Raw genomic sequence first — 21,260 nt, 5'->3', positions numbered from 1 at the left:
TAACTTGCCATGTTTAAGCCAGAAGGCTGATGGAAGATAGCCATTATCCATTCTCACTTGTTACAGAACCACGTCCTCAAAAGGCACACAAAATCATCATTCCATATTGTACTCAGGGCTCTGACAGAGTCCCTGTCTTTATTATCATTAAAAATCACCTCCCACCCTCTGCTCAGTTTTCTCAGGAGTTGCAAAGGCCATTCTTATTTGAGCAAAAAAACCCAAAACAACCTGTTTATAGGATGCAACCAAGAGTGGGGCATGCTGGATTTGACTGGGAGAGGATATAAAGATTACCAAGCATATTTTTTTTACTTAGTGTTTTGAAACAAACAAACAAAAACCCAGCCCTCAGCCTATTAACTGGAAAACAAATCCAACTTAAGATTTTTGCTCAACTCTCACTGCAGGAAATGGGAAACCTTCTGCTGTTTCATGGGGAATTAGAGCAGGCCAGAAAGATGAGAGCAATAACAAGCAGCCACCCACCAATAAAATGCATGTAGTAAAGCACTGTCAGAGAGATCAAGGGCTTTGCATACACTTTAGGAAGGATTAGATTTCATTGTCACTTCAGGCCAAGGAGGAGAAGATTCCATATTCCTGCAGTCATTCATCCCAGCTACTCCCCTACTCCTAATGTTCCTCTCTACTCTCATCCAAAGACCCTTTAAAAATGCTGCTGATAAGTACTAAATATTTTAAATCCTATGACTATGACTTCCATCAGAGGAAATTAAATGCCAGCTTAATTATCTCTTGAATTCAATGAGGACTCTAGCTGAAGGGTAAATTCAGCTCCACTGTGAATGGAAGGGGAATGCTGGGATGGCTGGGAAAAGAAATCTGCACCCTATTCTGCAGCTCTGCAGCCCTGGTGCTGCTGTGTTTTGTATTTGTCAGGAGCAGCACATCCGTCCCTTTGGAGACCAGTGCAGTCTGCAGTGCCCCCGGAGAACAGGGCAGTGTTCCACTGAGGATGATAACTCAGACACAAGATTATCCATGTGTATTCCCATCCTTTGAGCCATATCAGATACCGCATTCTGTCAGAGATGACCCTTTTATTGTGCAGGTTCTTAGATTGCTGACCCCCAGAAGGTGTTCAAAATATTTTTGAGAGGATACCTAAGTGATCTGTTTTCTCTTTAGTGTAATTCTTGCTGATTAATGAGTTCTATAGGTTCAAAACTGATGACAATTTGTGTTCTGAGTCCTTAAAATAAGTGTTGAGAACACTGTAGTCTGTTAGATAGGCAAACTGGCTATCCTAGGCTTTATTCCTTAGTCCTGCCTAATTCCTAAAGACCAGCTTGCACCTCAGATCAGTTTCTGTAAAGCATGGCATTTGCTCATCTTTGAAAGTGCTCTGAGACACAGGATGAGATGTGTGGTATGTGTGTGCAATGGGGAACTAAACTGTACTTGGTGCTTTGCAAACAGGAGTTGGACGAAATCAGTACCTTAAAGAACACGAAATCTAAAAATTAAAATAAAATAAAATAAAAAATATCAACTGCTGTCAGAAAAACAAACAACCCTTTTAGAACTACTAGTAACATTCAAACATATTGATACTCTTTCAGTGTCCATCATTATTTACTTTTTAAACAAAACTAAATATAAAATCTGTTCAGTTCCACGTGTACTTATTTTAGAAAAAAAAAAAAAGAAAAAATAAAAAAAGAAAAAATATGAGGTTAGTCTAGAAAAAATATAGTCATTTTTAGATTATCAGACTTAATTCCCAGCAGCTTTCAGATACTGACAGCTCAGGAACTAAGAGGAACAGCTGTGAGCCAACCAGACTAAAGACTGGAGACAAGTCCAGTGGTTGCTGCAGTATCACTGATGCAAGAATTTTGCTCAAGCTCTTGGGAGGTTACTAGTGATAACACCAAACTAAAGTGCATTTCTGTATATGTGTGTGAATACTGCAGGATATTCTTTGAGAAAATAAATGCTGCAGGTGGAACAGACTGAAATCTCTTCACTGACTCAGGAAACTTGGAATGCCTTAATGACCCCAAAATGACACTGTGGTGTTCAGGTGCAGTATCTTGATGAGCTCCATACAGAGGTCTTTGTGATGTTGTTGGTATGTGTAGAGAACAGGAACTCTTTCTTCAGATTATTCCAGAAAAAGCTCTGTCAGCCTTCACTGGGACCTCTGTGATGAAGCTTTTAACCTGTGGCTTGGGAGGTGCTTTGAAACAGCCATCTGTGTGCACTTGACATAAGGCTGCAGACTTTCTAACTTTTGATTACAACAATCATTAGTCAGCCCTGCTTTTGGAAAATAGTTAGAACTTCTGCTACTATATGATCCTCCTCCCCCAGTCTGCTCCATGTTTCTACAGTTACGAGAAAAGGGAGTGAACCCCCCAACTCAGTTACTTGCTTTTTGTCAGAATCAGAATCAAACATAGTTCTGACAAGCAAGAGAATCTGAAGTAAGAGTTTCACAGAGATACTCTTTCTCTACTGTTGCCTTGACTGGAGAGGCTGAATGAACTTTCTTGGGCCTAGACAGCTGGTTGCACACATTTGATTGCAATTTGATCACTGAGAGTGAAGTGAGCACCACTTTGCTGCACTCCACATGCACTGGAGCAAGCCTGGTGCTCAATGCAGAGGTCACCTGCAACAAAGCAACTAATCTAAAATTTACTGGGATAGGGAACACACCACAGAGGTTCTGTTGATGCCAGGGAGACCATACTGCCAGTCTCCTTGTCCCATTCTCCCCAGTAATCACAGCATCTCACCCTTAGGAGAGAGGAACGGGTTTGCCTCTTCCTTTTGTTCTTGTTCTCCATGAGAGGGGACAGTAATGCCATTTGTATCCTGCACACTGGCAGGTACAGCTAAGGCACAGACTGAGGCTGTTTCTGAGCTCTCTGAGCTGTCTGATGAGCTGAAGGAGCAGAAGTTCTGCTCCAGCTGCCAATTAGGCAGGTAACATATCCCTGAGAAAGGCGGTGTGTGAGAGCTAATTATTTCTGTATGCTGCTGCCTGAATAACTCAAGTCTGCCAGGTGCCAAACGCCCCTGGAAATCTGTGGGAACTGAAAGGCTCAGCTTGTTCCTGACTCTTTTATGGAGTCAGACCCTAGAAAACTTCAAACTTTTAGAACAAAGGCTCCTTATCTGCCAGGGTTGAGAGTGAATCATACCCATGAGAAACATGAAGTAGAAAAAAAGGCCAACCAAGCACTGGTTCTGGCAGAGCAAGATGTGTGTTCCCCTAAAAGCCCATCCCAGAGGTGAATCAATGCCACTGTACCTTGCACCATTTCCTCACATTGCTGCTCCCCTGCTTTTCTGTGTGAGTCACTGAGTTGTGATCTCTGGTTTTGGTGCTTCTACAATCTTGTGCAATGTTGTCATGGCTGTTATGCAGTTAAGCTTTATCTGTTGCATTAAATGAAATAATCTGTATTTTGGAGAGATAAATGACCTAAATACCAACATGTCTGGCCTAACACAGTAGGTTTGTAAAAAGTGATGGCACAGGGACAGCTTGGTTGAAACCTGCCTCAAGTGTGGTAGCCAGTCATTTGTTAGTTTTTGATTGTTTTCTTTTCCTTTTTTTTCTCTTAGTTGTCTAACTGTGAGTGATAAAGAAAGAGAAGACACTGTCATTGTACACATGAACTGATGTGGTTTTACTGCATTTGGCCACACACTTAAAAGAAATATGCTGGTACAGAGCAGCCACAGGTCTTATCTCTGCTGCCACTCCTTTCACAAAAGAATGATCTTTACATCAACAGTTTCCACCCTTGGCTTGATAACGTTGCAGTCCTCCCTTTTGCTCTTGGTCCGAATGCAGAGATTAAAAACACTCAGTTGATGCAAACGGTGGGTTGATACAACACACAGAATGGGTGTAGATGTGCTTCACACAACAGAGAGCAGAATTGAAGGGGAAAATGTTGCTTGGAGGCAAGACGCCTCTTTAATTGATTATGGCAAGGAAAATCAAATACCATATTTGCTTTTTTCCTGGAGTATATCGAAAATGATCATAACTAACATCTGTTCATGTTAAGCAAATACTTGTCAAGATTTAAACTTCTGTTTGCATACAACTCTGAGTAGTGCATCTTAAAGTCATACATATTCATATAGAATGAAGAATGCATAATGTCTGCATAAAAAGATAAGCTGTATGACTATATATGAAGACAACAACTACAATTCTCACAGCACTGTCATTGGTTAATTTTAAAATATTCAAGCATTATTTAAAAAACAGTAAGCTGAACTTAAAACTACACTACAAAAAATTGTATAACTGAACCAATGCTGACTTCTTTTCCTCAATATTAATCAATTGTAAAGTTTCCCTTTTTTTTTTTCCTAACACTTTTTGTTAATTCATTGTTATTTTAACCTCCAGTAACACGATCAGACTTCTTCTGCCTCTGGGCAATTGAGTTATGCTCTGATCTTGAGTTCTAAGGGAAATGTTCAATTTTATTTTTTTCCACAGTTGAATAAACAGTACCATGTATACTATCTCTTGTGTTAGAATAGTGTTGTCTTCACATAAGACTCAAATAATGGTATTAGTCATTCATTTCCTTGTACACATACACCCTATTGCGTGTTGACAGGTTTATAAGGATGCAGTGGCAGCCGTGGGTGCTGGGAAGCTCCTAGACGACAGCCTTTGAATCCTTGCAGTCCTGAGCAATGGTGCCTGAGTTAGTCTGTTTATTGTCTGCTTTCTCTCCCAGATGCTTGACTTGTCTGAAAGATTAATACATTAACAAGAGTGGTAAGGTCCAGGGTTGCACATCTTTAAGACATGTTTATTACCAGATGGCACATGAGATTCAAAGGTCACTGTGGAAGGTAACATTTTAAAGTGAAACAACAATATTTATGTTCAAATACTATGCTGATGAGATCATATGGAAAAATGTTTCTGATTAAATTAGTTTATAAATAGCCCCAATATATCTACTGAAAATTCCAAATGCCACTTTTAGTCTTACTTCTTTTATTCTATTACTTCCTAATTTATTTAGTAACACAAGACTACTTTCTTACATAAACAGACTAGCAGCTGGAAAAAAAATCTTTACTGGATGGACAATCCCACTTACTTAAATAATTGAAAATCCAGTGTGAAACCCTGTTCTATTATCTACTACTTAAAGCTAAATTCCATATCAGAGTATTTTAGGACCTGAAAGAAATTTCAGCTTTTAAATTCTCTGAGGTAAAATTCAGCTTGCAGTCTTAATGACTTATTGGCAGATAGATATGCTTATTTACAGGCAATATCATGTGCTACAACACATTTGGCAAAAATCATGTTATGCTACTTACACAGAATCCATACAATGGAAAGAAAATCCTTTTCTTTAGCATTTCCACAGGACTATCTCATAGCTAATTAGTAAACATTATCAGTAACACTAAACCTGATATTGTGTTTATCCTCTCAAATTGTCACAAACTGTATGTAAATTCCAGAGGAAATAGTTTTGCATAGGTTTCAAAGGGCAACTAAGCTCTTAATTAACATTTCTTATCTACCATGCCACGCAGGCATTAAAATGCAGAGGATTTAAATGGTACTTACTTTTCATGTGATCCATTCTCAACTTTCATAGCTCCTTCCACTGGATCCAGTCCTTGTTCTGAAAACTGTTTCAAGGCACTTAACGCTGCCTAAAGAAAAAATGAGTTGTCAAAACACCCAGTGGCACAATTATATTAGCACCAAATGAAGGAAGGTGTGTGTTTTGATATTCTAGATTCAATTAATTTCCTGTATTTTGAAGCCATCCAGTCTACTAGAGCTAAGAGAGTGGGTGCATAACAGCTCCATGATACACAGCTGTGCTTGTGCATGGATTGAGGAGATCTCCTTCTTCCTGGGCATATCAGTGACTCTCATTTTGCCGATGCAAGCTTCATCACTTATAGAAAGAAAGGATATAATTTCAGGATTCTTGGCTTTCTGGCTGTAAAGTCTCTCCAGCTTCCCCACACGCGTTTCTAGAGCCCACAGTTTCCAGAGATCCTGTGGACAAACTTTTGAGTTGCAAATGGTTGCAGAAGGTGTGAGAAGTGGGAAGAGGGTCACTCCAAAGTCAGATCTGGAACAATGTTACAGCCTGAAGAAGAACAGTCAGTTTTTATCTGACATTTTCCATTGCAGTCTTCATTGACCAACTTCTGTCTCAACTGCTATGAGCCCCCTCTTCTTCTCTTCCCTCTATCTGCTTTGGTTTAAAAAAAAAATCTTTTTTGTAATTGATTCAGAAAAGGTTGATTATGAAACTCTCTGACATCACATGGCTGACTTTGAAGACAGAGCCAGCACAATAAAACAGCTGAGGTCAGTTCTATTGAGAAGGTGAAATGTAAAGCAGAACCGCAAAATGGATTTTGCTTTTTAATCACTTCCTCCTGAGATGCATTCAGAACTAATCACAGGGGAAAGAAAAGGTGACTTTTCACATTGTGCCCTAAGCTAACACCTCAAGCAGTGGAACTGACTGGAGGCCCTAAAGTGCTGTTCACAGTGAAGCAACAATTGCTGCTCTCTTCTTATTTGTTGGGACAGAAATAATCTGTGACTCTATCTTCCTTTCCCTCAGAGAGCAGGGACCCTGCCTGGAACAGGAGTTGCCATTGTAATGAAGTATTAGATTTGCCTTTGTACTAATTCTTTGCCTGGATTCTTTCAACAACTCCTTCGCTTGAAAGGTGTGTTTATACAACTTAAATATTATTAGACAATGTGTATTTTGGTGAGATGGATAACAGCACAAAAATTGCCTGGCTGCGCCAAAGTAAAAGACCATGTGTCCCATATTTGTCTATAGTAATGACTAGCAGCTAAAGCCTCAGAAGGCTGAGCAAGGCACTCCCACCCATCACGCATGAAAGTAGAATCTTTCTAGTCTGTGAAATGTTATAGTTTGAGAGCTAAAAAGAAAAAAAAACCAACCAAAAAAATCCCCACCAAAAAGCTGAACATTTTATAAAGTCTCTCAGTAAACCTCAGATTATCACTGTTACCTACAATCTACTCCACCTTTACCATGTGTTTTGAGCCCCCTGTATGAGACCCCATTACTGCTTCTTTCACTTTTGTGACTCACTGAGTTCAACAGAGAGAATTTTTTCTTTCTTCATTTCTTCTGGTTTTCTTGAGGTTTTGATATATTTCCATTCTTTGTAAAAATTCTTTCTCTAGCACCTCACAGTGTCCCCTCACAAGTTTCACATGTGCATTCTCTACTCTTATAATATCTAGCCACCATCTAGCTTTCCATCCTTGATCTGGACTGCAAAGCAAATCACTGCTCATCACAAATAATTCCTCCAGTGGCAATGAGGGTTTTCAACTACTGTCCTCGTAACTTTTCTGTTCCAGTAACCCGACACATTTCTTCATCCCAGTTTCTCTCTTCTCCTCTCCCTGAGGTCCTTTTCATCACAATGCAAGCACAACTGATCACGTGAGGAGGGGGAGTGATTTGGGCTCCTATGCATCCTTGTACTTTAATTGGTCATGGGTTAGCAACTGTGAGAAAGAATCCAATGGGTAGGGACTGGCACCCAAGAATCTCCTGTCTTCTCACATCCATTTTTTCCTGATGCACATTAGCAAAACTATCAGAATCTCCTTCCTTCTTATGTATGGTAAACCAAGTCCCATTACCCAGCAGCACTGCAAGGAGGGAAGGAAGCTGAGACATCGGCTCCTCCCACACAGTTAAACTGCTACCTCACGTTTCTCAACCTACCTTGTTTACTTTTTCATACCCACTCTTAGCTTCCTGGTCTGATGTGTGAATTGTAAACTTATTGTGGAAGAACTTTGTGTTCAGGTTATTTGTTTGTACAATGACTTGGACGAAAATGCCCTGATCATAGTTTGTGTTAAGTAGAGCCAAGTAAAGTTTCATTCAAGATTAAATCACAGATTGGTCATATGATCTGCAGAACAGTCTGGTCTCAATTAGAGGTAAGTGAAATCCCAAAATCATCAAGAGATTAATTAGGCCAACACAAACATACAAATTCTAGAATTGCTGAGTAGCTCTGTTACTTGCTACTGTTTTACTCATGGAACTGACTACTTACAAGGCACCCCACATAAATTACAGAATTTCAGAGCAGCTTTCAGGGTTGTTTTCCAGGAAAAATGATTTGAAACTTCCTGGATGAATATTAGCCACTAGCTTAATAGAATCAGATCAAGAGAGCCCCTCTCCTCATCTAACAGCAAGGGAAGAAGTACTACAATATTAAATAATGAACACTTTGCCTATAAGCATGGCTCATTGGGTGTCAATGGGATCATATGGCTGCCAATAAAGTAAATATGGAACAATTAGAGAAAACACATAAAATGATAATATGATTCAAGGTGTTCAATGATAAGCATGTTTAATATCAACACAATTTCCAAATCCTAATGCCTGTAACATGGTGCAGTCTCATTTCACCATCTCACCCTTCTTCAAGCCATTCCTTCCCAAACTGAAATATGACATAAAAGATAAAATCTCAGACTTGTGAAACCAAATATCAAAGATAGCAATCGGCAGGGAAGCAGTCCTGTGCCTGTATCCTTGATCTGCCAGCTACAGGTATCAAGGTGTTTTTGTGAGCACTGTTGAAGACTGCATTTTTCCAGCTCCTAAATGCTCTCCCACCCAGGATTCCAGCAGCTCCCAGGGCTAAGCTTTTCTTACCCAAGTTTTTCCGGCCTTCTACACCTCACAGTCCCTCTTTAACTTCCAGTTTCCTAATGTGTTCCAGGTTAATATGAGGTCTGATTTCTTCTTAATGGAACCATGTCTTACTCTCCATAAGCTACCTGTGGGGGTAGCCTAATTACTTATATCCCAACATTTGACTTTTAGAGAAGTTTATTTCCTTTTGAAAAGGTTCATTCATGGGATGTGGCTGAAGGGGAGTAGAGGAATAGTAGAGAAAGCCTTGCACTGTACTAACCACTCCCCTCCCCTTTTCTTTCTCCCATAGTCTGCTTGTATTTGGAAGGATCAGCAAGCTAAGAGAAGCAGGTGAGTAAACAATACTTTGGATCTTAATTGATGTCTTTAATGTTTCTTCTCTCCCCATCATGCCCCTAGACAGACATGAAGATGCTAGATTCAGGAAGGAAGCTGGTAGCTTAGAGGCTGTAACCTGAATAGTCAGCAGAGCAACACAGAGCTCAAGTAATCTGCAGTGAAGAAGAGTTACAAGCAGACACCGGGGTAATTTAATCCATTATTCAATTCTATTAGTCCCAATAGATTTACACCACTTGGCTTAAATATAACTTATGAATGGCAGATAACTTAGGTTAAATGAAAAGGAAAGAAAAGAATGGAACATTTCACAGCGAATCTGGTGAACAATTTCCTCTTTCAAAGGCTCAACACTTCCTTCCATTGATATTTTTCTTACAATAGAGCATCTGCACAGATACAGAGAAATTTTTCTCTCCCCCAGAAGATTTTACAACTGTTTTGTGAGTGAAGCCCCATAGGTTACAGAACAGATGTCCTTACACATTTCTTGTATCACTTGTTTTCTGTGTAGCTACAACAGTGCCAAAAATACGATGCCAACAGGATGCACTGTGCTGCTAGCTGTTTGTCTTGGCTGCCATTTCCATTATTAGTATGTGTGTGTATCAGGATGGGGATGGATGTTTCCAGTCATTTTTTAGCTTTCCTCAAGTCAGTTGGCAATTAGTAAATAGCACTGAAACTTGTAAATATTCTTCCTGTTTCTCACCCTGGGGATTAAGTGTCTTATAATGACAATCTAGTAACATTAGGTCATTCTCTAGCAAGAGCAGCAGACAGGCACTCCACTAGGCAATATGCATTTAAGATCACATCCTCACAATAAAATTTTCACCTTTGTTTTAACACAGTATGTGGTTTGTGTTTTTCCTCTTAAATCTATATTACATTTCAGCTTGTTCCATGAAACTGAAAATTATAAAAGTTTCTTCTCCATGGCTCTTCCAGTTGACTTTACCAAGGAGGTCTGAGACAATCCTAATAAACACACTGCTTTATACTGTTCACTGTCAATGTGCCTCCTAACATCAATTTTCTAAGTACATGAAAAAGCATATTCAGCTTGGCCTTAATCAATGTTTTCTGAAGACAAAAAATTACGGGCAGACACTGCAAGGCTGACTTATCAGGGTCTAGAGAAGTTCATGAAGGACATGATTTTATTGTATTTAGTAGCTGGGTCTTAGTTCTGGGCTGAGTTTGCCGAGTCAAATGATTCATTGTGGTCATGTTTCTTGTAGTCACATGCCATATGCATCAGCAAGTCTCTGTTGCTCAAGTTTAGGCTTGAGAACATGTTTGCATACCAGGTTACCATCATAGACTCTAGTCCTGGATTTTGGTTTCTAGACAAATGCCTAGACAACAGCAGAGCATGAACAAAACTGGTAGCATTTACAAGCAAATAAATGTTATTTGTTTTCTAAACCAAAAGTGTCCCCTAATCAGTGAGTTGCTTTCCCTTTCCCTGACTACTGAGGCCTCAAAAGGCAACGTCAGCTGTGCAATAACATTGCAGCAAAGCTGTCTGCATCAGTAATGAGATGCACTTCATGAATTTTTAATATATGGATTTTAATTTCACATTTAAAAGCTAGTGAAAAAACCCCAACAATATTACAGCTATAGAGGTGAGTTTGAAGGCTCAGTGCCCCAAAACTGAGCAACTATTTAAATTTGTATGTATTGAAATTATTGTTCTTGGTCATTGCTTTTCATTTTTCTAGATGAAGAAATTTTTTACTAAGCTTCCACCTGGCTTTAACTTGCCCACACTCAATAGTTCATGCATAGAGAAATGCACAAAGAGAAGATATATTTCTTTGTGTAAACTTAGATGAATGCACACAAAGTAGCTAAAATTTGACTCCTTAACATACCTAATTAATTCTCTCGAATTTGTCAGGTTGGCTACATTCAAGCTAAACAAAACTAAGTATTGCAAACAAATACCTTTTTCCCACAGCTTCTGTTGTAAATGAATTTACTATACTGCAAGCAATAACTCCTGCTAGGAGTTTTCATTGCTTTCCTTTCAATGTGCTGTTCTCTTCAGTTGATTAGATTTCATGTGAACCAATGTTAAAATCCGTTTGAATATTAAGTTCGGAAAGGCTTTTCGCAGCACACAGTGTAAACCTTAATTAAATGACTTTAAGCTCTTTCCTCATATGGTTTATGATATGCATGAAAAACACAGGGTTATAATCTGATTAACTTGTGTAGTTTACATGGAAATAGCATTTCCCAAAACTGATTAATCTCTGCACAAAGGCATAGTCACCTGATAGGCACTACACTTAAGGCTACTGATTGCACCTGTCAAGAGAAGGAGCTTGGAGGATAGGAGGAGTCCACTATTTTCAAACAAAGAATGATGATTCACAGATGTAGCTTAGAACAAGTCCCACGTTGTAGTTAATGCTGCCCCCAGGCAACTCATGCAGCCAGAATTTAAATGACACACAATCCATGTACATCCTGACCTTGCCAGCTTTCTGGGGGTAATCCTAAAGTGAGGATTAACTGTTCTTGAACAATTTTTCCAACATATTAAACAGAGCTTCTATCAAGAGCATGCATGCCACCTTCTTCCATCTAGTTTTATTGGACACGTGTACTCATTCCTCCATGCCTCTTAATATGCTGAGAAGTGCATGGAGTCAAAGACACTATTCAACATGAAGCTTTATTTTGATAGGTTTTGATCTTCAACCTAAATTCATCTACTTCGTCTATTGAAGAGACTGCTTAACAGTAGAGAGAGTCAATTGGGCATGGCCTATTTTCCATGTGAACTACCACACCTGAAATCTGACTGCCATTCTTTCATCCATGCAATAATTCCAGGAATAAGGAATGGTGGAGCATTCTCTTAAAGCCCAAGAAAGAGCTGCATAATCATCTGGGGTGAGGCAGTTCTATTGTTTTGATGGCGATAGAAAGCTTTCCAATCACAACGAGAGAAAAGTTCAAAAGCCCCTATTTAAAAATTAGTAAAAGGTGTGCTTTTGTACGAAGAGGATTTAATAAAGGATCCTTAAAGTCAAACACATCTAAATTAACAGAATATAAGAGATTAATCCAGCAGGGGGAGGTTAGTCTAGTTGCCAAGTTTAGGTTGTGTTCTTACTTGCAGGTAGGAATAAGAGAAGAAGGGGTTGCTAAAGGATCTGTATGGGACTCAGACTTTACAGGACTGTTCTTTAATCAGTGTCTTCTCAGACTCCTCCCACACACGTATTTCCACTTGAAAGGGGCAATATACTCAAGTGCTGCCAAGACATTTTCCTTCATGACAATTTATGCAGGAAACCAGTAAGTTGATGCTTGTTCATGAACATCTCAAAAGAGCTTTCAGGTTCAGTGCTAATATCTACTGAGGTGTGTCTACATCCTCTAATGGCAAAGTGAGGTGTGAAAGTTGGGGCCCAGTATCAGCACTTAAAATAAATCTTAAACAGTTAAAACAGAATTAAGAGTTAAGTAAATCTTCTGTCAGATATTTTCAGTGTCTTTTCAGTGTATCTGCTATAGATTTTGTCTAGAATTCTGGAAGTTCTTTTAAAGTAAATTTGTTTCTAAATTCAAGACTCCAAATTTTTGCTTCAGTGGCTGCAATTCCAAGAACAAATACAGAAAGAATAATGAATCATCACAACTTACTTATGAACATGAAAGAAAATATTTTAAAATTAAATTTCCAAGCATTTGCACTACTTATATACAACAGAATTTCACTAGTCAGCAATTAATCTTAAATTAATCTTGTTTCTAATTTTATATCCTTAGACAAAAGCTACTTAAATACTAACTTTCAGAAGGAGGTAGACATTTAAGTAATATAGGGGCTTTCAGTAATTAGAGATTTCCAAATGAGAGTACTTAGATGGTCAATTATTGTATTGGTAGGTAGTGGTTTAAATTATGCAACTAAGACAACACTCAAGCATGATTGAGGAGCTGCAGACAAAAATTATGGGAGATTCTAAGAAAGACAGCTTCAAATGTAAAGCTGAAAACAGCAGAATGCATATCCTCAGGCAAAATCCTGCACCAGCACTGAAAAAAGGCCATGAATCACTCTCTCATCACTGATGGCTGGAAAATATCCTTGTCAGCTGTGTTCTCAGAATGATCTGGTTTATTTATTTATTTATTTATTTATAGGCATTTCTCCACATCACTGCAATAGAGTTGCAAGTCTGCTGCCACTGACCCTATATACGCTGCAGAAGATTTTGACCTCTTGATTTTAAATAAGTTGACTGAGATTCCTAATTGTGTAAGAGTTTACAGTGACTTCTAAAATATGCTGTGTTAAACAATCCTCTTCCTTCATCTGACCTCCACAGCTCCATCCTGGTTTTGACATCACTGCCACTGCCTTCACTGTATGGGTGTCAATACATAAATGACCATGTTACTCCCCATGAGGGAATGGACCCTGACCCACACAGCAATGTAGATTTATCTAGAACTCTTTTAACAAAATTAATGAGCTATAAGCATTTATTCTGTTATTTAAATGGTTTTCTTAGTTTCAGAGTGGTCAAAAAACCAAAAGAGATTAAAATATTTTTATGAATTCCAAAATATCCACACCAAAATCAGTATACAACAAGATTCAAGCTATCAAGTATTACTCAATACTTGCATCCACATGGTTACTCTTTCACTTAGTAAACTGAACTTGTAAAACACCCTCACTAGTGTTCAGATACTTTTTGGTTCTCCTTGCTGATATCCTCTTCTTCATCAGAACAAAGTGTCAGTAAAGAACAGAGGCAGTTTAATTAATGCTGTTTTAAAAGAGAAGGAAATCAAAGCGAGAGAACATGAGCACAGAAAGGGCTGGCTCGAGGTCAGGCAATAAAAGTAAGAGTCAGTTTTACTAGTTTACATGCATTTTGTCATAGGCCAAGATGGAAAGAGGGAGATTCTGAATAAAGCTATTTAATGATAGAAAATTTTGAAGTCTGCACTGCAGCCATTTAATTCAAATGCCTCATTCCTTTCAGTATCACTCATCAAGCTATCATCTTCTCAACAATGCCAAACATTTTCTATAGAGGAGAAAAAGTCTCCCTTTTAGGAGAAGATGACTGGTGAGAGCCTCTCACAAAAATTTTTCTTTGCTGAAGTAGTCTAAAGAGTACTTTTCCCCCCACAATGCTTAACAAACCCTATTTTTTTTGTTAAACTTGACATATTTTTATGTCTAAAGACCATACACTGCTTTAGACATGGGAGCAATTTCCTAAATATCAGATTCCTTGGTTTTAGCAATTTTAGAATGAAAGAATGTTTGTTCTCTCATACTGAGTCCATTACCTTAAATTTTAAGCTCTTGTCAATCTAAACATGACTAGAAACTTTGGTTTGAAGACAAAAGCAATAGATTACACTTAATGCAAAGCATTGGCCATTGGTTTCTTCAAGGAGCAAATTGTAGCTGGAACAATGGGGGAGTTTAGGACTGTAGATTCTTGCATTACAACATCTGTAATGAAGCCCACATACTAAATTGCATCCTATCTCTGCTTCTGTGAAACTCTATTCCTGTGGCTGGCACACTGGCATTCACAGAAGGATACTTCCACCCTCAGAGCCCTAATGACCAATCCCCTTCTTCATTCTCCAAGTCTCATTTTACAAGTGTGCATGTATGTCCAACAAAGTACCAAATCTAGATTGACAGCTAAAAGCATTATATTTAGCATATATGGCATGTAATTAGAAATTTGAGTTTCCAAAGGGAAAAAGTTTTTGATTCTGATCTTAGAGTATTCTTTCACTGCATTAGCTGGTATTTTTTTCTCCTAATTGAAGTTGATTTAAGTGTGAGCAGAGTCAGACCCAAGAGCAACAGGACAACTTCTCATCTGAAGTAGTTTGCAATATAATTTTGTCTTTGCTAACTGTTGATGGCTCATCCTCATCCCATTTTAACCTACAACCATCGGCTCCCTTAATGGAAGTGTCTATAAAGATCTTCTCTAAAATATGCTTTTCCAGCACACTTAATGTCTTTTAATGTCTTTCCAATTAAATCCAGATGTGAAAAGCTTAAGGAACAGTTCTCAGGACTGAAAAAGATGACATAAATCTTGCAGCTGACAGAGATCCCACTGAGCTCAGTTGGGGAAATTCACAGAGGACTTCTTGTGGGCCAGAAAAGCTGCTGGGTATAAAGACAGATGTGTATACTCCTATTAAAAAAATTTAAATAAAAACTGACTCCTACAATGAAGTATCCACAATTATCAGGGACATTACTAACTCAATCCCTCAATGTGCTGAGCACATCCTGTGTGATACAAATTTCCCTCATCTTTTCAGGAAGTTTATCAGTGTTGCAGGGGGTCACATCTGTTTGGGAAAGAGCCCCACACCTTTCAGGATTGCACCTCTTAAAACACTGTAGGGGCTGATACTGGAAAACACCGTCTGTCTTGCTCTCTTACTGCTATCAACAGGGGGGTAACACACTCTGCAAAACAATCCTGAATTTTGGTCCACTCTCCTTTATCTCTTCCATAATCAAGTTACCATATTAAATTGTGGTTTTATTACAGAAGACTCCCCAATATGATATTAATTATAAATTCTGACCAGTATGATGGGAAACTGGGCATTCTTAGTAGCTGACTACCACTGCTGTGCAAGTGTTGTTTGTGCAGCTGTCAATTTGGGGTTTGTTTTGCTGTAATCACTTGCATCACCTTAGGATTTTTTTATTTTATTTTATTTTAACAACAGTACATCATCTTATTTTCCAAACACAAACTGTAAATGTAAGCTCAGATCAAGCCACATCTTTCAGAGAGACAGGAAATGTTAACACAAGCAGTTTGTATTAAAGAATGTCTAGAAAACTGTCCAATGCTAACTGCTTTCATACTTTCCTACCTTTCTGCTACTTCGTTACTTTTGAAAGTAGTAAGTTATCCAGACAGATCAATGATTTTTAAAGAGCAACATCCTTGTGAGACATCTGAAAAGAGGAAGAATGCTCCAGGATAGAAGAAAACCCCATTTCTAACTGAAGCTTAAATTTGGATCCATGTTCATTAGTGATGGGAACTTCAGTAGTGACATTTTGGATAACATTACTTAATTTCTTTGCGTTTTTCTAATGTCCATACAAAGGTTTTAACATGATTTGGTGTCATGAGTGAATGTACAGAAATATGAAACTAACTAGCTGAATTAAAGGACAATCTTGTGTCCTCAAGTACAAGAAGTGATCCATCCAATATTGGCATCTGAACAGCAGTGCAAAACTAATGCTGAAAGCAGCAGGTTCCTAAAGACACACACACACACACAAACTCTCTTGAAGACAAAATTCCTCTGGTTCACAGCTTGCTTTAGTTTTCACAATGGCCAGCATTTTTCAGACTATCACTCCTTCAGGGCTGAAGGCTGGATCTGACTCCCACCAAAATCATTGCTTCATGACCATCACCCAGGAATCATGAAGAATGCCCTTCCCTTGGAATGAGCTGCTGCTGCCATGAAGATCCCACTCTTGGCTAGCTCAGGGAATGAGCTCAAATCTTTTGCACTTTGCTGCCAGGGACCACCAGGCCAGCTCTGATTTATAGCTTTTTCTTTACAGTTTTATGATACAAGAATGTTCACTCGTAATTACAACAGCATTTTGTTGGCTCCCTGCCTTCATTTGGGTATGTGCAACACCATATCCTTCATTCCAGCCTTTTTTATGTCAGGACCCCAAATTTGAGAAGAAGTACATCAGTATTACAAGGATGCTGCTCCCTAAAGAGGAGACTTGTACTTATTTTTCAGGGGGACACGTAAGCAGCTGGATCTGACATTCAACTAGGAGTCTAGTGGACAGCTGGTCAAAAAGCTTCCTCAGAAAAATACTAACCTTTGAAAAAAAGTTTGTATGGGAAGGTATGATTTCTGAGAAAAGGTTTTTTAGGTCCAAGATAGACTCTTCAGTCAAAACATCACAGACAAGTGCAAAATATAACCACTGCACTAATGACTGTTTGGTTGCCACATTCATATACTTGTTGATTTGTCTCTATGAGAAAAATTCAACAGATCTCTAGTTTATTTAAAAGTGAACGGAAATACTTGTACTCTTGATGTGTTTTGTGGGACAAAAAAAATCTGTTTTATTCAAAAGAAGGTGACCCTGCCATTAAGCTGCTGTATCACCTTGAAGAAACACTTTAGCTCAATATTTTTAAGACATACACTTAGCTCCTGACTTTGAGATAATCAAGTGATATATTTCTGTCACTTGTGGTTTAAACTTGATTTTGTCATTTTCAGTAGAGGCATAACCTCCTTCAGTGAAAATTCCAGGTATTTTAGATACCATTTAATAGTTAACTGTCAAGCAATTTCCAAGTCTTTTAAACAAAGAATACTTCTGTGCTAGCTTAATTTATAGAGCCATATATGTCCCATTTTAAGTGGATGTGATTAAGAAGAAACACTAGGCTTAGATTATTCTACTAAATGAGAAAAGTTTAAAGCCAATAAACTCTATCTAGGATTTTAGCTGGGAGATGAAATAAAAGGCACATTTGTTCCTGGTCACTGAATTTTTAACCTGGGTCTGTTGCTCCTGCTGTTAAGCTCCTATATATTCCTTACTAGCCCATAGTGCCATAGTGTCCAGCATTCCCAGCTCTCAGTGCTTGGAATCAGAGGTGAACTGCAAAATAAAACCAGGTTTTTTTGAGAGCTAGTGTATAGAAAACATGAAATATTCTGACAGGAGGCAAGTGAAATGGCTATTTTTTAAAAAGAGGTCTTCTACAGATCCTTAAAAATGTAGATTAGATGTATAAAAATTCCAACCTACCATTTAGGTCTGAGAATTCTGGCAGTATCTGAAAAATGGGAAGATGCTGCTGAATCTGGTGGATAAATGACAGCTGTACATTGTTTAGCTCCTTAGTAAAGAAAAGGAGAAGTTGAGCCTTATGCTCTGAATGCTCTGAATCAGGTCTCTGTCTCAGGTGTGAGAATACTGTTCAAGTGCCCCAAAGTTTGCCTTTAAGATACAACAAGCAGGAAAGAAAAAACCCTGAGTTTCTAGCACAAAAACCCAAACCTATACAGTTTCTGTCCCTCCTGTGCCTTTTCAAGCTGATATTCTTCTTTTTTTAAAAAAAAGTAGAATATTTTTACTTGCCTTTTTGCAATACAGGAGCTCTAATATGACTTCATTGCTTCTCCTTTTAAGTCAAAATACTGTGAGGGTATTTGGATATTTCCTTAAGGTGAAATAAACTAATCTGCCTTCAGTGGCTCATCATTCTGCTGATCAAGTTAAATGACACCATTGCAGAAAAGTCTCATAATACATATTTTCCCCCTGCCTAGTCCAGTGCTGCTTTTTTACACACAAATTCAAGCATTCCTTAGCAAATGTGTCTTGAGGTGAAGGATTAGTCCTCACTTAAAATCAGTAGCAGCTACCTTCCTGTGCATTTTTAAGTGGTAGATGTACTTTTTATTTGATTCTTTTCTATTTTCTACTGCTTACAGGTCTCCTTTTTAAAGGAAAGGCCAAATCTACCCTCAGATTCAGCTTCTGTTGCTGTTTGTGTGTTAATTTAAGTAGGAACTGGCCTTGTTCACTTTGATTTGCTTTAATCATTAAGTCTTACTTCAGTCTGCTACTGTACAGGTAGAAAGATAAAAAGAATAGTAAAAGGCACCTTTAGTCATCTCCGTGATTGCTGTCCTGTGTGTTTTTCTGGTAAGAATGGTACATGTTTGGTACTGTGTTCTTCAAAAAGTACTTCAAGAGAGACAGCTGGAGCCAGATTTCCTCAAGAACTTAAATTCAGGAACCTCTCCAACCAGTAGGTCACTAATGAAGGTTAGACAATCCTTGTCTCTGTTTAACTGAGCTCTGCATCTATGGACCTGCTTTTACTCCGTTTACAGTTGCAGTCAAAAATATAGATATATGTCCAAAAACTTTACTGAACAGCTGGGGTTTAGTCTGGAAGATCTTCTAACGGCTATTTTATCATTTCATTCTAGCATCTATTATTAAAATTCATTAACCACAGCTGTCAAAAAGAGCTAACTCAAAATCTTGCTAGTTACAAAATAACCTGTCAGAATTAGATTCAATAAAAAATTCAGGTGCTTACAAATTAGGCACTGTCAGAGTGAAATTTTAAACAGCACATCCCTGGAATAAAATCAAAGGTCTAAAGTTAAGTACTCAGGGTTTTTTTACTCAGCGTGAAGATCAGAGACAGGTTTCTCTGAAGAATGAGCTGAGAAAGCTACATGGTGAGTCTGGAGCTACCTGCAGGCAATGAGGTGCTCCAAGCCTGGGGGTGAACTCCTAAGAAATCTCCGGAGCTCATCTGCAAAGCCAGGAGCACAGGCAGGCCTGGCAGCTTGGTCAGCTGGTGGCTACAAATGTCCAGTCCTCTCCTGAGGACAGCTGGCCCTTCAGCTCTCCCACAGGCCTGAGCTGAGCTTGCTGCTGCCATTGAGAAGGTGACCAGCAGGGCAGTGGGTGGAGGTGACACTCTCCTTTTTGTCCTTTTGTCAATGGCACAGATGTGAGCATTGCTGTCCAGAGTATGAGACATACAGATTTCAGATTTCTTAGCTTTAGGTCAACAAACTACATATCCTTCCTCCTAGGTGACAATCTCACCTTCAGGATCAGTGATAGGGAAGATTCAGCTGTTGCAAAAACCCAAAAGTCAACACACATGGATCAAAGGAAGGGAGGAGTCTGACTCCACAGGCTGATCACAGCAGTTACTAAGCTGTCCTGAGGATCACCCCATGCTCCCTAGACAATTTCTGTTCTTTATCTAATTGGTACTTTAGCAGTAAGTTCAGAGTGATAAAAGCAGGAGTTGCAATCCAGTACTTCTGCTTTTGGGGGCTTCTTTAAAAGGTAGGATGCAATAATATTCCTTCTCATCCTTTCTCTGTGCAATCCTGAGTATTTTAAGGGGTTTTTTACGTGAAGGCTCTGGTTATCTGGGAAGGTAGATAAATACCTGCACATGCATTTAGACAGTCTCCTGTGACATGTAATTATTAATACCTGAAGGCTGTGGGAAGAGTTCATGTTTCCTGAGTAAGTCTATGTTACTGTGCAAATCATGGAAACCTCTAGCAACTATCCAACCACAGCTGAGAAGAAAAGCCCTCAGGAAGCTGTTTCATTTAACATTCTTCTGTATAAGGCATTTTAATGAATACACAGCTCTATTTTAATAAAAGATTTTATTAAGATAAATAATAATAATCCTTCACTATTCAAGCTCTCTTCATGCAAATGATCCAATAAGCCTGCACATGTATGCAAACCCTTTGAGAGGGTTTCCAGGATCAGGATACAAGCAATTTTATTGTGCCATCACAGAGTACAGTCAAGTTAGCTAAAATCAACACACTCTGAATAAAAGCAAAAATACTAATGTAAGTTAAATGATAGTAGAGAGTAAAACTTTATGTCCAGTCTCAGTTAGTTCTAAGAATTTAATAATTTTAGCTGTCATGTAAACAATAAAATCAGAGCATGAAGGAAACGCTAGAGTTCTAAGGCTACCAGAAGCAGAGAAAAAACATGCATAATGTTATGCATATTAGACAGTAATATTCCTCAAGCACAAATAAGACCTAACTGAAGCCATGCTTGGGATAACTGTCATGCTATCAAGTTACAGTAAAGAGCAGATCAGACTTATTCTTTCCTTCCCAATGAAATCAGTATAAACAAATCATATAATGTTTGGACACCAAACTCCTGAAACAAAGGAACCTAGAAAATCTCTTAAAACCACCCACAGACTCCCCATGCTGGTCTGTGATTATACAACTGGAGAAGATCATCCAAACTGTGATGTAAACCAATGTCAGTCTGCAAAGGATAGTACTACAGTGGTTCTAACAAAAAATAAAGCAAGTCCCTGGAAGAGCCATCAGTAAAAAATACTTTCATACTTGCCATCCATTTTCCCTGTAAATTAGGAAAACTTTTTTGAAGCTTAGAGAAAGAACTTAACCTAATCCCTACACTAAGGATAGAAGACCTAGACTCTTGTGTGTTTTTACTATACTGCAAAACACATTCAGCTGAACAAAAGTGAGCCTGGGACCAACCATAAAGGAAAATACTTCTTAATGGATCCCATAGATTTTTGT

General features: G+C 38.5%; 1 protein-coding gene across 3 annotated transcripts in view; it reads right to left on the bottom strand.

The window, feature by feature from the left end:
• Positions 1-3,647: 3,647 nt before the first annotated feature.
• The window catches only part of STAU2 (staufen double-stranded RNA binding protein 2), a 168,602-nt gene continuing 150,989 nt past the window's right edge, over positions 3,648-21,260 (bottom strand). For 2 of the 3 annotated variants that reach the window (XM_039702811.1, XM_039702815.1), the window contains 2 exons: positions 5,600-5,688; positions 3,648-4,758 (listed from right to left, as the gene is read on the bottom strand). In XM_039702811.1, coding sequence (XP_039558745.1) covers positions 4,665-4,758; positions 5,600-5,688 — 183 coding nt within the window. In that variant the 3' untranslated portion in view covers positions 3,648-4,664. The remainder of the gene's footprint in view (positions 4,759-5,599; positions 5,689-21,260) is intronic. The other variant, XM_039702814.1, reaches the window with a different exon arrangement.

Source organism: Passer montanus, unplaced genomic scaffold, assembly GCF_014805655.1.
Source record: "Passer montanus isolate IOZ18808 unplaced genomic scaffold, ASM1480565v1 scaffold16, whole genome shotgun sequence".
NCBI classification, from domain to species: Eukaryota; Metazoa; Chordata; class Aves; order Passeriformes; family Passeridae; genus Passer; species Passer montanus.
Note: the sequence above shows the minus strand (reverse complement) of the source record. Positions and strands in the feature narration are given on the sequence as shown.